Source organism: Streptopelia decaocto (genome assembly GCF_964273445.1).
Source record: "Streptopelia decaocto genome assembly, chromosome: 24".
Lineage (NCBI taxonomy): Eukaryota > Metazoa > Chordata > Aves > Columbiformes > Columbidae > Streptopelia > Streptopelia decaocto.
In genome coordinates this window covers 642,155-658,565 of record NC_138679.1, presented here as the reverse complement: position 1 = coordinate 658,565, position 16,411 = coordinate 642,155, and the positions used below count along the sequence as shown (strand labels likewise).

The following is a 16,411-nucleotide window of genomic DNA, read 5'->3' as shown; positions in this document are numbered from 1 at the left end:
ACTACAGCACAAGTTTACAAGTCTCCCCCTCTTCTGATCCTTAGGACACATGTGTAGCCCTGCAGGCTCTGGCTGAATACGCTATCCTGTCTTACGTTGGAGGAGTCAACCTCACCATTTCCTTGGCTTCTACTAATCTGGACTACCAGGAAACCTTTGAGCTTAACAAGATGAATAAAAAAGTCCTCCAGACAGCAGTGGTAGGTGGTTTTGTGTTTACGCAACCAGATTTTTTAAGTGATCCATCTGAGCTGGGTTCTCAATGACAGCTCAGACGGGTTCAGTAATGGTAAAAGCACAAGTTAAACGCTGAGATCTTGGGACTTTCTGGGGTTTTATGGCTGGATTCGGGTGCGAAGGAGGCAGCGCTCCAACTTAAAGGCATTTTTCACTGTAACTAATACCCGATGCTTATTTTGTGCTGCTGTTTGTTTCTATCATTATAAATGCAGGTGGCTAAAAAGAGTAAACCATACTCTCTTCATTTCCACAGTCTCCTTTATAACATTTTGTACAGAATAAAGCTAAAATCATATTTGTTTCCATTCTGAGTGCCATGTCTTGCCTGTGTCTTAACTGTGGATTCTCCCCAGATCCCCAGCATCCCAACGGGGCTGTTTGTGAGTGCCAAAGGCGAAGGCTGCTGCCTGATGCAGGTAAGGTTGCCGTGGGCTGGGGAAAGAGTCTGAGCAGGCGATCTCTGGACTCCCAGTCTGTTTGCTACTTTTTTAAGCCCATTTTGCTATGAGTGACGCTTTGAATTTTTCTCAAAGTAATTTTATAAGGTGGTGTTGCTTTAACTTGTAGAAGTCAGTGTGATTGTCCTGGGGTGAATCTGCCCTGGCAGAGCTTTCCCCATATATAACTGTGCCGCAAAGCCCCTGGTGCCTCTGTGCCTGCCATTACCTCTTTCTGAAGGGATCTGCTGTTTCTGTTGGCCTTTGGAGAACACTTGTAGATGTTATAAAATGCTGGGGTCTAATAAATTACACTGATTTGTTTCATTTTTTCCCTTCCTTTCCGCTGCAGATTGATGTCACTTACAATGTACCTGATCCTATTGCCAAACCAGCTTTCCAGCTCCTGGTTAACCTGAAGGAGCCCAAGTCAGAGCAGCATCTTCAAGCTCCAAATCTCCTGCGGTCTGTCTCTCCAGATGAGAATTACTCCGAAGCCTTGCACAGAGAGAGGGCACGGGGGGATGACGACGACCCAGCATCGGATCAGGACCATCAGGAATACAAAGTCATACTGGAGACGTGCACGAGGTAGGAAATGCCAGTTTGCATCGTGTCCTGCCTGTTTTCAGAGACCATCTAGTTGCTGATCAGCACATCCATAACGATATATTCATTGATGCAGGAAAAATACCTGTAAAATAAGATGCAAATTCTTTCTTGCTGCACTGTCCGTATCTCAAGCGGTGTAAGAACACCTCACGTACACAATGTCAACCGCAATTGTGGGTTACAGGACAGAGTTATTGCATGGACATTCACAAGCATCATCTGCTGGCATTGATAATTTTAGTGCTAAGTTTATGTCAAAGGCAGAGAAAGAAGAAGAACATTTACAAAAGAGAAAAGAGGATTTTGTAAAGCCAGGTAGGCTGTGGCTTTTGACAAGTCCTTCCAAGAAGAGTAGACCCTTCTAATTGTTTTTCCTCTGAAGTTTGTTCCAGATGTTTTCCACCTTGAGTTGTCTATGTAACCATTTGCTATAGTCTCTTGGATCCTGAGTTTGTTCTCATTCTCGTCCTCTGTTTTCCTCTCCTGGGAAGGTGGCTGCACTCTGGATCTTCCAACATGGCTGTCTTGGAAGTGCCCTTGTTCTCAGGGTTTCGGGCAGATCTTGAGAGCCTAGAGCAGGTGAGATGTTGTCATGAACTGCAAGACATGATCTTGGACCAGGACCTGGCTGTAAGTGTCAGGGATTCCCTTTGGGGAGGATTAAGAAGCAAATGCTGTTGAATGCTGAGAACTGTCCAAAAAGGTGCAATTAAAATTAGGGGGGTGGGAGATTTCACTTGTCAAAAAATGTTGATCTGAAATGACTAAACAAATGTTCTGAGCAAGATTAACGAATTTACTGAACTTGGCCAAAGGAAGGTTTATTGCTGAGCACAGTGCACAGTAATTAAACGAAACCCATTTGCAAATGCTGAAGTGCAAATGTGCTCTACCAGGAGCTGTTTATGGCTTCTTAGTGGGCTGTGTTATCTCCAACATCTGGATCCCATTTCTTTGGAGGCTCCGTGTCTTGGAATTTGTTGCCCTTTTTTTTTTCCTCTTCCCTTTTGGGAGAACATCCCGTTTATTGCAGCCAGAGAGAGGTGGACAGAATGTGCCTCTTGCCCAGCCAGCCCTTAGGGGAGATGAACTAGAGTCCTCAGCTTTCCTTTCTGTTCTGGGGAAGCATTACGGCATATTCACTGGTGGGTTTTAAGGATTATGTAATTAAAGAGGTGTCAAATTCTTGCATCCTTGAGAACTGGTAAAGAGCTAAAAAGTATTTTGCTTCCAGAAGATCTCTTCGTTAATTGCTTTATCTTCATTATGCCGGAGGGAGCGCTCAGCAGGGTTGTGCTTTCCCCTGCCGGATCTCGCGTTCCTGCCGCGGCGGGTAGAGCAGCAGCAGAGTCCAGCGTGGCCCCAGCCGGCAGGGCGCAGGGGAGCAGGTGTGGGGTTTGGCTTTTCCTTCCTCCCCCTGCCCTAATGGGCGAAGGGGCTGATTCTGTCTGAAGCGGGAAGGCTGAGCTCCTGCAGCACAGAGTTGAGCTCAGTCCTTGCAGATCCCAGAGGGGTGTCAGGTACTCCATGCAGCACATGCTTCTTCAGTCTTAACATACAAAAAAGCTGCTTCAAACCCCACTGGTTTGGAAGTTCTTTGGGTAAAAGAGACTGTAGTTGGTGCCTCGATTTGGAGAGAGGATTTTGCACTTGGGAGTTAGTGCTGGGCCTTCTGCTTCCATAACCAGAACTGAATTACTTCCTTTGGGCACTAGGAGATGTAGCTAAATTGGGAAGGTTCTTGCATCTTCCCAGGGGAATGTTCCCCTTGAAGAGCTGAGCTCCATTTTTCTTATTGCAGAAACCCTTTGCATGTGTAAAAATGTAGAGACAAAGCTCGAGCACGTATGTAGGTAGGCTGTGAAGATGCGGATACAACCCTGTGGTTTACTCCTGGCTATCGAATCACACTGACAAAAACGAAATTCTTCTGCTGAAGACCTGGTGCCACCTTTGTACTTCAGACGCCACCTTCAGCGGAGCCCCGTGCTTCCCACCGCTGCCTTTTCCCGCTCCCCTCTCCCGGTGAGAAGGGGCAGGGCTGTAAATCACGTTTCCTCTCTGGCTCTTTGCCCTCCCGGGGGAGCCGCGTCCCCAGCGCGGACCCACGTGCAGCGGGGCCGGGTAACGAACGCTCCGCTGCACGGCCAGGGCAGCCCCGGCCGCGCAGCCACAAATCCTCCTAATAACGCCGGGTGTCGACAGGGTCGGGAGGTCACCCCGGGCTGCTGTATATCAAACTGCACCAGAAAAATGCAGCTTTAGCTGAGCTGAGCATTTCGCGGTGGCGCCAGCCTCTCCGAGCCCTCATAAAAGGACTGTCTGCAGCCCTCTACTGCTGAGTAATAACAGCCACCATCAGGCCCCTAAAATTATAAGGACAAATTAAATTGGCCCTTTCCATATTGTGTGGGACTTAAACACATGTTCCTGTGCTTGTTACAGCCATCGCAGGAAGCTGCGTGCAGGGTTTTACAACTAGAAGCACCATGCTGAAGAAATTCGCAGTTAGAGCTGTTGGTAGCAGGTTTGGGCAAATTTCAGCAGAAATGCTTATTGCTTTACGTCATTTTTACTAATGCATAATGATAATTATGCTTTGTTCTCCTTTCCACAAAGTTTTCATTCTAAGTTCTCAAAATTACTTAGGAACATTTAAAACCAAAAGAGCTAAGGAAATATCACCCCTGTGTCGTAAACGGAATTGTCTGCCGGAGAAGATAAAGGGACAGGACACTTTGGAGAACAGAAGTTACTGCTCTGGCCCTTCTCTCGCTCCCCAGAGTGGGATTAAAACACAGGCGTCCTGTTCCACACACCATCGTTCTTCCCGTTTTGGATTAAACATTTCTCATGTGATCGGTGTGTTCTGAATACAACTGATCAAAACAGTAACGATGATTGACTGACGGCCTTTTCCAGCAGAAGAAATCCCTGGGGTTTAGTGTCTGATCAGTTTTCTAAACAGTCTACAACCTTTCTTAATCTCTAATTTCAACCTGTTTCCTATAAAATGAGATGAAACTAAACCTGGTTTTTGTTTGTTGTTTTGGTTTTGTTCTGTTGTTTGTTTTTTTCCCAGTTACTGATGAACAAGCAAATTGGGTTAAAAAGATATGAAGTGGATGGAAGAAAAGTCCTTTTTTATTTTGATGAGGTAAAGACTTTTTTTGTTTCTTTAGTTTCTGCCTCGAAATAGTCTCGCCTTCAGGTACAACGAGCATCGCTAAGGGCTGGAGTGAACATGCAGTGTAGCTTAGATCTGCCAGCACAGAGAGCAGGAGATGAGATCTGATCTCTCTCTGTGCCTACACAGTGCTGGGGGAATCGTCTGTGTCCCCCGGTGTTAACTTAGGGACACACACTTCACCTATTGTCTCTCTCTTCACTTCAAATGCAGCTTTCGTTACAATGAGTCTTTTCCATTGTTCATACAGATTCCCAGCCAGTGCATGACCTGTGTGAAGTTTCAGGCTTTCAGAGAGCACATAGTTGGGAAAACAGCTCCCGTTCCTATCAAAGTGTACGACTACTACGAGCCAGGTAGGTGCCCGTTTACCTCGGCCTTTGCCGGCGCTGGGGCTCTCGGCACGCGGCTCAGCTGGATCCCCGCTCTCGCTGACCTGCAGCTTTTGAGGCGACTCGTTTCTACAACGTGAGCGAGAACAGCCCCTTGGCACGGGAGCTCTGCGACGGGCCCACGTGCAACGAGGTGGAGAGCTCAGCCAGCCAGTGGGTTGGTAAGTTGCACCAACGCCGAGCAGACTGACTTGGGGTTATTTTGGAAAATGGAACCCACAGGCAAACTTTCCAGGAGTTCAGAACTCAAAATTATATTTAGAGCAATGCTCTGTTTCAGTATCTGTGTTAGTAGAAGTTTTACAAAGGTTTGTGGGGTAGCAGACCAATGTATCCTGCTCTTCAGAGACCAAAGCGACTGTGATTTACTCCAGAGGCAAAATATAATAGACAACTCTGGAAGAACCTGCGCGAGATGAGATGTGTCAATAAACTTAAAGGTAAAGTTTGTTTAAAATGCAGTTTCATTTTCTTTCTCTAAGATATCTTGCAATAGATTCCACCATTAACTCTGGGAAGATGGAACAATTTCACGCATCAGTGAAAGGAATAACTTTCCCCAGAAACTATACGTTCCTTGCTGTCTTCTGTGTCCTGCAAAACGGTTGTTTTATCCTATATCTGTAATCCGTTAGAATGCCGTTCTTTCAGAGAGACAGCGTTATTCCCAGAGCTTTTCATTCTACCAAGTTTGTAAATTCCTGTGCGCAGTCTTAGGGAATTCAGCATGAAAACTGACATCAGAGAAAGAGAAGAAAATTGCGGCCCCATCCTCCCCTTCCCCGTGCTGTGCAAAAATGTCGCTTTGGACGGCTTGTTTGCTTTCCAGGCTTTGTTCACTCTGGACCGTGCAATAACATCTTTGGCTGCCTGGAGGACGAGTATTTCGAGCAGTGCATGTGTTCGCGGGACTGCGGCTACGACGGGGAGCCCGTGTGCGGGTCAGACGGCCAGGTTTACCCCAACCACTGCCAGATGGAGGTGGCATCGTGCAGGAACAACACCAGGATAGAACAGATGCCCATGGCTCAATGTTCTGCCTGTAAGTTTCGTTCAGTCCCCTTTTCTGTCACAATCTAGTTGCAGAACGCTACAAATCCTCGTCTAAGCAAATGATAATTACATGCATGGCGTAGGGAAAAGAGGAGAATTCAAAACCTCCTATGTATTGTTTTGCTACGTGTAGTACAGGGGATTGTTATAAGAGCAGCTGCTTTTCCCACTTAGATCAGAATAACTGGTTTTCTCTTCTTATGAATATGTTTTACCAATCAGAATGAACTCAGAGAAAATCAGAGATACTGTTCCATCTGAAGTGAATTATCCTAGATAAAAATTACATCCCTTAAATGTAACATTTTTGGAGATTCTGCTTGGGCTTTCAACGGGCAGTGAGTACACTCGGCTCGGTGAGCAGAGTATCCCGCTTCTGGAAACACCAGCGTTTTCTACAGATTCTTTCACAAATTCCATGCCCAGTGCCTTTATTTCTATTTTCTTTCCAGCTAAGAAGTTGCCAGAGGAGAGGGAGACGCGCTCCCGCCCGGCCGAGCCCAGCGTTCAGCAGACTCCAGCAGGTACTGTTGCACCTCGCGGTTGGCCAAGACCCACCTCTTTAGCAAGAATAGAGCTTATCCCAGCACCGTATAGTAGAGGCGGCTCTCAACAGCCTCAAGTAAAGCTGCTGAATTTCTTCATCTTTTAGACCTTCATGGGAGCGAGCAAGTCACCTCCTCCGTGCCCAGCCTTGGCACGTGTGGGCAATGCACACTCTGGGGTCTTTTCTTTGATATTAAGCTGGGAAGATCACATTTAAAACCAGGCTGATGTAATGCGGTTCAACAAACAACCGAACAGGACGTGACAACAGACCAAACCATGGCGAGAACTAGAGTCCAGGTAGATTAACTTGGGCTCTGGCAGTTCTGTGCAGAAATTGAGCTGGCAGTCCTGATTCTCTTAGAGCTGCTATTTGGAATAAAGGGCCTTAGTGAGCAAAAATATGAAGGTCAGTGGATGGGGTAGCCGGGAATTTGGCTGCTCATTTTATTTGGTGCTTATATTCCTACACTTTTTTTCCAAGACTCATGTCGAACTTGCTCATGGCTCACAATAAATCTCACCAAGCAGCAGCAGAGGGTCAATAGGATAGTTTGTTTCATGCTGTTTCTAGTAAATAAACTGGACTACATTTTTCCTGGCTGCTTTCCACTCATTAATTTTCCCCTGGCCTCTAACTCTCCTAACAAATCGGTAAAACAAGTTAATTCTTCAAGAGAAGACTCTGTGCCTTCTCTTGTCCTGCTTGTGCGCCGGCACTTGGACTGGGACACCGGCTGCTCTCTGCCTTTGCTCTACAGAAACTGAGGGACAGTTTCCTTATTAAGGTGTAAAAGCATAGTGAATAATCCATTATGACTATTCCTGTAGCTCATTCAGTCTTAGTGTTTCATGTCTCTCCTGTTTATTAATTATTTAGTATTTTCAATAACGAATAATGAAACTTTGATAGTAAAAATATGGTTACCTGGGAAAAAAAATGGTGCTTTCCGTTCTAAGCAGATGATAGCAATGGTGGCTCAGTGGGCTGCCAGTAAGAGCAAAAGTGGAAATTCTGATCTGTTTTTTCTGCGTGGCATTTTGTACAGACGCCAGGCTAACAAACCTGTGTGCCGCGGGGATCTCTGTGTCAAAGCACAAGCATTTAGAGCTGGTCTGTTCCAGGGTGGGTGAGTGTTCGAGTTGAGCCAGATGCTCCTCTGAGCGGAGCAGCCATGGCAGAGTGAGCATTCAGAAATCAAGCTGCCTAAACCCTGCGTCAGGAAGAGCGCCCAGCATGTGATTTTCATTAATCCTCTGGCCTCCCCTCAGGTCAACCACACGGTACATGAATCAAAGCTTAACAAATGAATGAATCCCTCCGTAGACACGGGGCTCGTTTGGACTCACTGGTTCGTTAGCATTGAAGCATGTGATTGGTTTAAGTCGGCTCAGGTGCTCTGGGTTTCTAGTGCGAGTTCTGATGAGCCGTGTCTAAATCTGCTGTTTCCTAAAGGGTGCAGGAGCCAAATCAAGCTCAGGGGGCAGGTTGGTGAAACCGTCTCAGTGTGTTAATCTGCAGGAAATACCATTTTCCTGGAGAACCTCGTGGTGTTTATATTGTCTGAAATCCTTCTGGATTTGCCATATGACTTGTGCAGGCTCAGCGTGGTTTGCTCGATGCTTTCGTTAGTTCTTGTCCATGTTACCCCAGCGATGGAAACAGCGAGGAGCAGCTTCTTTCCAGCTTCAGAACATGTTGGGGCTCACTCTGGCACACGCAGTCAGTGTAGTTCTCCAGACACCAGTGAGTCTGGGAAGAACAAACAGCAGCTTTTGAGCCATGCTGTTGAACATAAACGAGCGCACAGAGATGGGCAGGATTGGGACGCAGTGCTTCCTGCAGCATTGTCAAAGCATTTCAGAACGCCTTCCAAAAGCCTGGGTGGATTTCAGAGCCTCAGAAATCCTCGGTAGCTCTCTGAAGTGGTGCTTCAATCGCTTCCACACATCATTAACGTCCTCCTGAATTGCCTGAATCCCTGCAGAAGGCGCTAAACGCGCAGCTGGCTCTGCTGGCAGGCGGCAGGTTGATACCACGGTGATGTTCTGATCCTCCATGTGCTTGGAAAAGTGGAGTCTGAGTGGGGCGGCAGAGCTGGGGGGCTCAGAGCTGCTGCGGTGCTGACGCTGTGTCGCTTGTACAGTTCTGTTCTAGCAGTTAGAAGTGCCGGCAGCTGGAAGAGAATTCTGGGTGGAACTGTGGTGTTGGGTGGTGTTATTATTAAAAAAACCAATTAAATACCATGCCCCATCACTCACTCGTAGCATGAACATCAGAGTGAACTCTGCTTCCAGGTGGGCTCATCTCACAACAGCCCTGGCAGGCGCGTTATTCCCAGGGCCGTGGTTCTTTGAGGATTGATTGAACTGGCAACGGGCCATCTTTCCTTTCACCCCATCGGCGTTCAGCAAACGTTGGCCCAAGCACAGACATTTGGAGGTGGGGGAGTGGTTTGTATGCAGCGGGAAATGTCGGCTTTTCCTCTTTGCTTCGACTCCAGCGCTGCATTCCTGGGAAGAGCGAGGTCTGTGATGTTGACTCCATCCCTGGTGGATAGCAATCATCCATTCATAGAGCGAGCTCATGAGCTGGCAGGTTCTCGCACGGAGGAGGCCAAGAAGAAGCGAAAGCAGAGCCTGACTCTGCTTTTGGGCAGGCGTCCCCTTGCCGAGGGCTGAGCCCGTTGCTGGGAGGATGTGGGACGCAACAGGGAAGAGCCTGCAGATATTTTCTTTCTAGAGAACAAACATTTTCAAAGGCCTTGATGAGTGTTGTCTATAAATAAAGCCAACTTTGCAGGGCAGGAGAAGGGGGAATTTTCCTCCCTGCGACAGCTAGGTTTCAGTGATCACTTTGGTTTGGATTAGTGTGTGCAGAAGGGCAACAGGAAAGGTGGACAGCTGGGCTGGCTCGAGGAACGGTTTAGAAAATAGGAACCTATTGAAATTCCTCAAAGTTTTATCTTGCAGTCGTGCCCTCCGGCCAGTGAGCGACCGCCCCCAGAGCGAGGTTTTGAGAGGGGTGCGTGCTGTGCGACTGACTGCGTGTCTGCGTGTGGACCGCAGGGAGTGCAGGGAGGACAGACAGCTGTTCTGCCTGTTGTGTGTCTGTTCCTGTCTTAAACGATGGAGGTTTCTCAGTGGTGTGTGACTGATGAAGCAGATCTTTCCTCTGGTGTCATTCTCCTCCTCCGTCACACAGTATATGATGCTGAAATGCAGGTTTTTTGGCTAAACCACAAGCTGAGGTTGTGCGGTTCCCTTTCCAGCAGAGGAAGGTCCCCCGCCACAGCCAGACCTGGCGTACTACTCCTACGAATATGACCCAGACCCCTACGTGTCAGAAGGCGACGTTTTTGAGGTTGTGGCAGAACTGACAACAGCAAGCACATTGAAGGAAGAGGACAAGGTTCGGGAGGTAGTGACCACAGTAGAATGGTGAGCAGGGGATCGTAAATCTGGTTTGAGAGTCAACATATCATGGATTAACTCATGTCTTAGGTCAGATGTATTCAATTCCTCAAAACTCTTACAACAGGCTTACTCTCTAACAAGGATGGGAAAGTGACTTTTCTTCATTCTGTTCTCTCTTCAACAGAAATATATAATTTAAAGGAAGAGAAGAGGCTCCGAATCAAGTCCTGTATGAGTTTGTTCCTACAGATGACCTGCTGCAGAACAGAAACCGAATGATGACTACTTCCCGACGCACTCAGAACTGTAGGCTTTGCTACCCCGTTGGGGATCTGGAGCGCTAGGGGGACACTCAGCGTTCTTTTTCTGTCCATTTTCCTGCCTTTTGTGCATCCTCTCGGGAGAACGGCCAGGGATGGGGAGCAGTGTGCTGTGCCCTCTAGGTGAGGAAACAGGGGCTGGAATTCAAACCTATAGACCATTTCCAAGTGTTCTCTCTGCTATCAGGATACTGCACACGCCGTTTCCTAGCTACATTTAGAAGCTAAGTCCAGGCCTTGTGCTTAGCTGAACTGCTGTTTGAGGAAAGATGGCTGAGAAGTTTTCTCTCCAGTTATAATAATAAAAGTCAGTGTGTTTTGCCAATTATGCCACAGCAAGAGGTTAATCACCTTCCCCAGCCCGCAAATCTACTGCACCCACAACAATGTCTCACAAGAGAAAAACTTCCCTAGGGACTCCTTGTTCAGGAAGGTTGTTGGGAGGTACATTTTACAAGAGAAAACTGAAATCCACTGCCAGGGCTGGAAGGTTTCACTGTCCACCGTGTGGCTGAGGCTTGAGCTGGGGGCTTTGCCAACCCCGGCCGTGCCGAGGATGAGGTGGGGGAGCCTTCTTCACGCTGCGCTGTGTGCTGATAAGGCCACTTGAGCCTTCTGAGCCCCTTTCTTCCTTGGTGACATCAAAATAAAGCTGGACCCGAGGTGCAGCCCTTTGAAATGCTTCCCTGACCTCACCGATGGCTTTTGTTCTGCTCCCGCTAGGATCCCTGCGCAATGGTTGTTCTGGGTGTGGAATCTGTACAGAGGCTCTGCTGGGCCGTACAAATCCCTGGTGTCGCAGAGGCTGGACTCCCTCAGACCAACCTGCCCCAAGCAGTGTGGTAAAAACTAAAAAACAAAAGCTTTCTGTTTCCAAAAGCACAGGAGCCAAGATTTTTGGTTTCCCTTCCTGCCTGGAGCAGCATTGTTCTCTTTGGAGGAGTTACATGCAATTGCCTGTTGCAAAATAGCGTTAATGTTTTATCTTCCCACTTCTATTGTTACCAGGACCCAGAGTAGGGTGGAAGCTCCTTTTGAGGGTGTTTATTGGTGAATGGAAACAGGAAAAAGCCCAGCTCCATTCATTTTTGGGGCTTATTTACACAGGAACCATGACAAGAATATACCCCAGTATAGACATTCCATTCCAGAATCAAGGCAATTTTGTTCCAGAAAAATGTCCGCATGGGGACAAAACAGGAGGTATCCCAGGAGCTGGGCATGTGTAGCTTCCAGTGCTTTTTGTCTGGGGCCAGATATTTGCAGAATGTAGTTGACATGCTGAAGGTCTGGGTCTTGAAGTTCCCAGAAGTTTCCGAGCTGCTCTGCTGGCGGGTTTCCAGCCCGTCCCGCGGCTGCTCCGAGCTCTCCCCGCCGGGTCTCGACGTGGCCGCGCTGCCCGTACGTACCCGCCGTTCTCGGGAGCGGGTTTGCCACGTCTCTCCGGTGTGCACGGACAGACCGTGTCCTCACGGCGTCCACGCGGCGCAGGGGAAGCGCTGGCAGCTGCCTTCCTGTCTGGCAGGTACACAGATGCCTTTGAACTAAATTCCATCTCCTGTAAGCGAGCGGCCTGGCAGACACTGGCTATTGTGTACACACGCAGGACTGAGTCAATATTTATCCCCTGGGTAAATAACAGACCTGGTGTGAGCTGCAACAAGCAGTGGTTTTTATTCTTTTCTAAATATCCAAGCTGCACAATACAGACCCTGCTGGTTGCTGGTTCCAGCCTCAGCTGTTTAATGCTCTGAGTCAGGGAGAATGAGACATTTAGTCACCCTGGTCATGTTGGTGTGACCGGCTTTCCACAGAAGATGGAGCCTGTGGTCTGGCTTCTTCGGCCTCCTGTCCTCTGTCCCTTTCTGCTCTAGTTTCCTTGTCTCATCCATCGCATACTTCTGGATAGATGTTTGGACATTATATTGCGTGGTCCTCTCGCAGCTCCTCGGGCAGTCAGACAGCATCGCCGCTGGGGACCAGGCGATCAAAGTAGGGAGTTTCCACCAGGTGTTAAACCTGACTTAATTCACTTTCCTTAGGCTCCGGTACGTGTAACGCACTAATTCACGGCGCAGACATCTCCCCATTGCTGCCAGCTCAGTAATTCCTCCCGCCGGTGCCAGCCCATCAATCACGGCCTTGTTCTGGGGGGGTCTCTGTGAGACAGAGGAGTTTTGCTTCTGTTTATAACTAGAAGAAAAGCCAGAGAGACCTGGAGCCTCAGAAAGCAAAGGCAGAGCAGCCTCAGTGTCCTTGAGCAGAGACAGGACCGTGTGTGTGATGGGTTCTAGAGCAGAGACAGGACCGTGTGTGAGGTGATGGGTTCTAGAGCAGAGACAAGACTGTGTGTGTGTGTGTGTGATGGGTTCTAGAGCAGAGACAGGACCGTGTGTGAGGTGATGGGTTCTGGAGCCTGACACCACCTTGGGCGCTTCTTCACAGCTTGGGCACTGTCAGAGGGATCACTGGTCCAGCTGCTCTTGGCAGCCTCTGCCTCCCCCGCTCTTCCCACACCAAACTAACTCCTTTCTGTAGTTGTTTTTTTTTTTAAAGTCATTTTATTTAAGGAATTTTTCTGATGGTCCCTCATTGCAAAAGGAGAAAAGTGCCAGTGGGGTTGTAAGACACAGAGATTCCTCCTTACCAGCGGCAGTGCTAGTTATCGGTGATTTTTGCTTGCAATCCTTTCAAGGAAATTACTATTTATATATAATTTGTAACTGTACATTATGCAGAGTAATCCTTGCCATGGTATTTATTTTAAAGCAATAGTTCCCTTGTTCTTTGTTGTCCAAGTGTTTTGGTCTTGCCTCTTTCCCTCTTTCTTAATCAACCTCAGTAGAAAACAAATACCAGAAGAACGTTCATTTTGCTCGAAGAACATGATTGAAACAACAGCACTTGCTTTGCTGACATCAACTATCGACATTTAATGCGCAATAACCTGGTTTTCATTATTGTGAGTATAGATCATCTATTTAGAAAACCTCAGCTCAGTTGGGATTTGGGTTTTTTAGTATAATCCTTGCTGTTTGTGCGCTGGCGCGTCCAGGTGCGCAGGGCCGCACCCAAGGACACGGCCTCGGGTTCCCACCCGCGTGTCGCCCCCGCGCATACAGGGACGCGCCAGGTTCTATCACTGTCTTTGTTTTGTTCACGCAAATCTTAGCAAGTCTGAGTCCGGAAAAGGGTTTGGTTTAGATTATGATAAATATTTTATTAAAAACTGGTTTTAAGACAATCTTGTCTGCCTCTTCTTATTCACATCGTAGGCTGTAAGTGCGTTATGGTGAGGGCAGGAGTCGTGTCTGTACCAGTAAGACTGAAGAATCCAGGAACTCTGAGGTTTGTTGCTCGGTGTCTGCCTTGCTGGATGTGCCCCCCCTGTGTCCGGAGATGGGCCGGCTGCATTTTGTCCGGTTTGCAGCAGGTTCCAGTAAGAGTGTGGAGTCCTAGAGCAAGGGCTTTCTCAATTCCTTCTTTAATGTTTCCCTTCAAGAGACATAATTTTTTTAAAAAACCCCTCCATTAATACAATCTTTGCATCAAAGAAATTGTGACTGCCGAGAGCCACTTGCAAATACAGGGATTGGTGAATAGGATTCTTACATTTGTTACCAAAACTGGACTGACATTACTATGGCGTTGCTTACTCATCAAAGCCAAGAATGGATTTGTTAGAAAAGCCGGTGCTCTCCATTCTCTTGACAGAATGTTTGAGTTCAGGACAGCACCTTTCACATAGGTACCTCCTGGTGCTCTTGAGATGTTTAGAAATCCGGTTTTGCAAGTGCCTGTTCTTTTTCAGTTGTAGGTGAAGGCGAAGGACAGCGAGCAAGTTGGTAGCACAGAAAGGAAATTAGAACATGCGTAGCAATCGGTCTGCAAAGCGCATTAGGAAAACCAGAGCTAGGTAAGAGCGTCCCTGGCAATGCGTGACGGGCCGAGAAGCCGCACGCAGTGTCCTGGCAGCAGATGTATCTGTGTTCAGAGCTCCATGTCTTGTCTGGACTCCGCACCTCGTGGGGAATCCTGTGGCCGAGGTTTATTCTGGTTTAGCCGTGCAGGCAGGAGAAAGGATTTGTTTCCTGGGAAATGTCACTCGCTGCTCTGGATGAAGCTCAAGGGATCCCAGTGTTGTCTTCGTCTCATCCCCACGGTATGTTGTGAGTGCCCGGGGAGCTGGGCTGCAGCCTCACACCAGGGAATCTTTGGAGCCCTTTGCAGGGAGCGTTTCCTTGGAGGTTTTGAGGGACGTGGCGTTTTGTTCGCTGTGCCTGAAGAATCTCCTCCTCACCTTCTCGCGGAAATCTTCAGACACGTAGTAATAGACAAAGGGATCAGCGCAGCTGTTGAAGGTGCTGACGGCCAGGCTCACCATGTAGCCGACGTACAGGTTGCCGTACAGCTCGGAGTTATAGCTGGAGTAGTGAACGAGGAGGAGAACGTTGCTGGGCGTGTAGAAGGCCACCAGCATGAACAGCACGAGAGCCGTGAGCTTGATAGAGTAGGAGTATTTCCTCCCGCTGCCCAGGAGGGCTCGCAGCACGGAGCAGTAGCTGAACAGCATCACCAGCAGCGGAGCGAGGAAAGCGCAGGCGATCAGGCAGGTGAAGTAGTAGAAGTAAAACCCCTCGTCCTCGTGCCGGGGGAGCACGTCGTGGCAGAGGGTGACGTCCGCGCCGTACAGGGGGTACGACTGCTGCTGCAGCGTCAGGGGCAGCGTGAGGACGGCGGCGCAGAGCCAGATGGCAGCGCAGGTGCCAGCGGCGAACATAGGGGTGCGGAAAGAGCGCGAGAAGAACGGGTGCACCACCGCCAGGTACCGGTCGACGCTGATGCACGTGAGCAGCAGCACCGAGCAGTACATGTTGCCATAGAAGAACGCGGTGCTGAGCCGGCACAGGCCTTCCCCAAAGGGCCAGTTGTTCCCCAGGAAATAGTAGAAAATCTTGAAGGGCAGCACCAGGGTGAGCAGCAGGTCCGCGGCGGCCAGGTTCAGCAGGAAGACGGTGGAGGTGAGCCTCTCGGAGCGCGTGGCCAGCACCCAGAGCGCCAGCGCGTTGGAAGGCAGCCCCAGCAGGAAGACCAGGGTGTAGAGGCAGGGGATGACCCGCACGGTGACCGCGCTGCCCAGCTGCGCGCGCGTGGCCTCGGGGAGCAGCAGGTACGTGACGTTGTTGATGGTGGCCTTGTCTCCAGGGATGGCTCGGGGGCACGGCGTGATCTCCGGTGTCGTTACCTGCTCGTTGGTGCTGTTCTGGGAGTAATCTGACAGAAAACAGTCTGTTACGTGCTGTTACCCTTGTACTTTGCAGAACAGGCTACACATGTGACACCCCATACACTAAGGCTTGCATTTTAGGTTGGGATCCCTAGAAATGGGCGTATTCTGTAAAATGCTGTTGTGTGATGAGTAGAAAACGCTGGTGAACAGAATGAGGTGTGCAGGACAACCTTACTGGAAACTCACCCCATTTCTCTGGCGTGTGGTTTCCCACATCCCACAGCTGATTGTGAATGTTGGGCGACGATCAGCAGGCCTGGGGAGCCAGAACCCAATTCCTCTGCCCAGTGTTCACAAGAGCCCTGAGCTCTGGGGCTGCTCCAGGTGAAGTCCAGGCTGTGGGAGTCAAACCTTTAGCTACGGATGTTGTGTTCAAGTGCTCTCTGCGTTACTCCTCGTCTAAAATTTCTTTCTCTTCCTGGCTTTTTCCACCCTGGTTTCTTTATCTTCCATATCACCTCCTGTCACCTCCTGCTCCAACTAGAGCACGTGCGAATCTCAATTAGAGTGTGCTCCCATGGGATGGCTTTAAAAATTGAGTTTTCAGGGATATTAAAAAGGTACTAAGTGCTTTCGGAATCAGCAGTTTTTCACCCCAAGATGCGCACTCACCGTCGTAGTCTGAAGAGGCCGCGCAGAGTCCCCAGAAGGCGCAGCACAGCAGGAGCCCGCGCGGCAGCCGCCCCGGCCCCAGGGTCCCCATGGTGGTGTGGGACGCGCGATGCTGGAGCCGCGCTGGACGGGCAGCGGCGCTCACCCTGCTCACGCGTTTCCTTCTCCGGCCCTTAACTCGCGGAAGCACCAGGCGAAGGACGAGGAGTCCGGGGGGCTGTCACGACACCCGCTGCCCAAGCGGAGACTTCACTCTGGTGTCAAATGCAGGACAGGGAGGGATGGATGTATCCAGATCCAGCGTA

General features: G+C 49.2%; 2 protein-coding genes across 2 annotated transcripts in view; one reads left to right on the top strand and one right to left on the bottom strand.

Moving 5' to 3' along the window:
- Positions 1 to 13,448, top strand: part of CPAMD8 (C3 and PZP like alpha-2-macroglobulin domain containing 8) — a gene marked incomplete at its 5' end in the record, with an annotated part of 41,077 nt that extends 27,629 nt beyond the window's left edge. The window contains 11 exons of the mRNA XM_082071882.1: positions 45 to 200; positions 594 to 656; positions 1,030 to 1,268; positions 1,781 to 1,868; positions 4,372 to 4,446; positions 4,727 to 4,832; positions 4,919 to 5,029; positions 5,698 to 5,910; positions 6,374 to 6,445; positions 9,740 to 9,908; positions 10,069 to 13,448. Coding sequence (XP_081928008.1) covers positions 45 to 200; positions 594 to 656; positions 1,030 to 1,268; positions 1,781 to 1,868; positions 4,372 to 4,446; positions 4,727 to 4,832; positions 4,919 to 5,029; positions 5,698 to 5,910; positions 6,374 to 6,445; positions 9,740 to 9,908; position 10,069 — 1,293 coding nt within the window. The 3' untranslated portion in view covers positions 10,070 to 13,448. The remainder of the gene's footprint in view (positions 1 to 44; positions 201 to 593; positions 657 to 1,029; positions 1,269 to 1,780; positions 1,869 to 4,371; positions 4,447 to 4,726; positions 4,833 to 4,918; positions 5,030 to 5,697; positions 5,911 to 6,373; positions 6,446 to 9,739; positions 9,909 to 10,068) is intronic.
- A 129-nt stretch (positions 13,449 to 13,577) lies between these two features.
- F2RL3 (F2R like thrombin or trypsin receptor 3) lies at positions 13,578 to 16,197 on the bottom strand (the record flags this gene model as incomplete). The annotated part of the gene is made up of 2 exons (XM_082071788.1): positions 13,578 to 15,478; positions 16,107 to 16,197. The coding sequence occupies 2 exons, from the start codon at positions 16,195 to 16,197 to the stop codon at positions 14,403 to 14,405; spliced, it is 1,167 nt and encodes a 388-aa protein (XP_081927914.1). The 3' UTR covers positions 13,578 to 14,402.
- Positions 16,198 to 16,411: the final 214 nt, after the last annotated feature.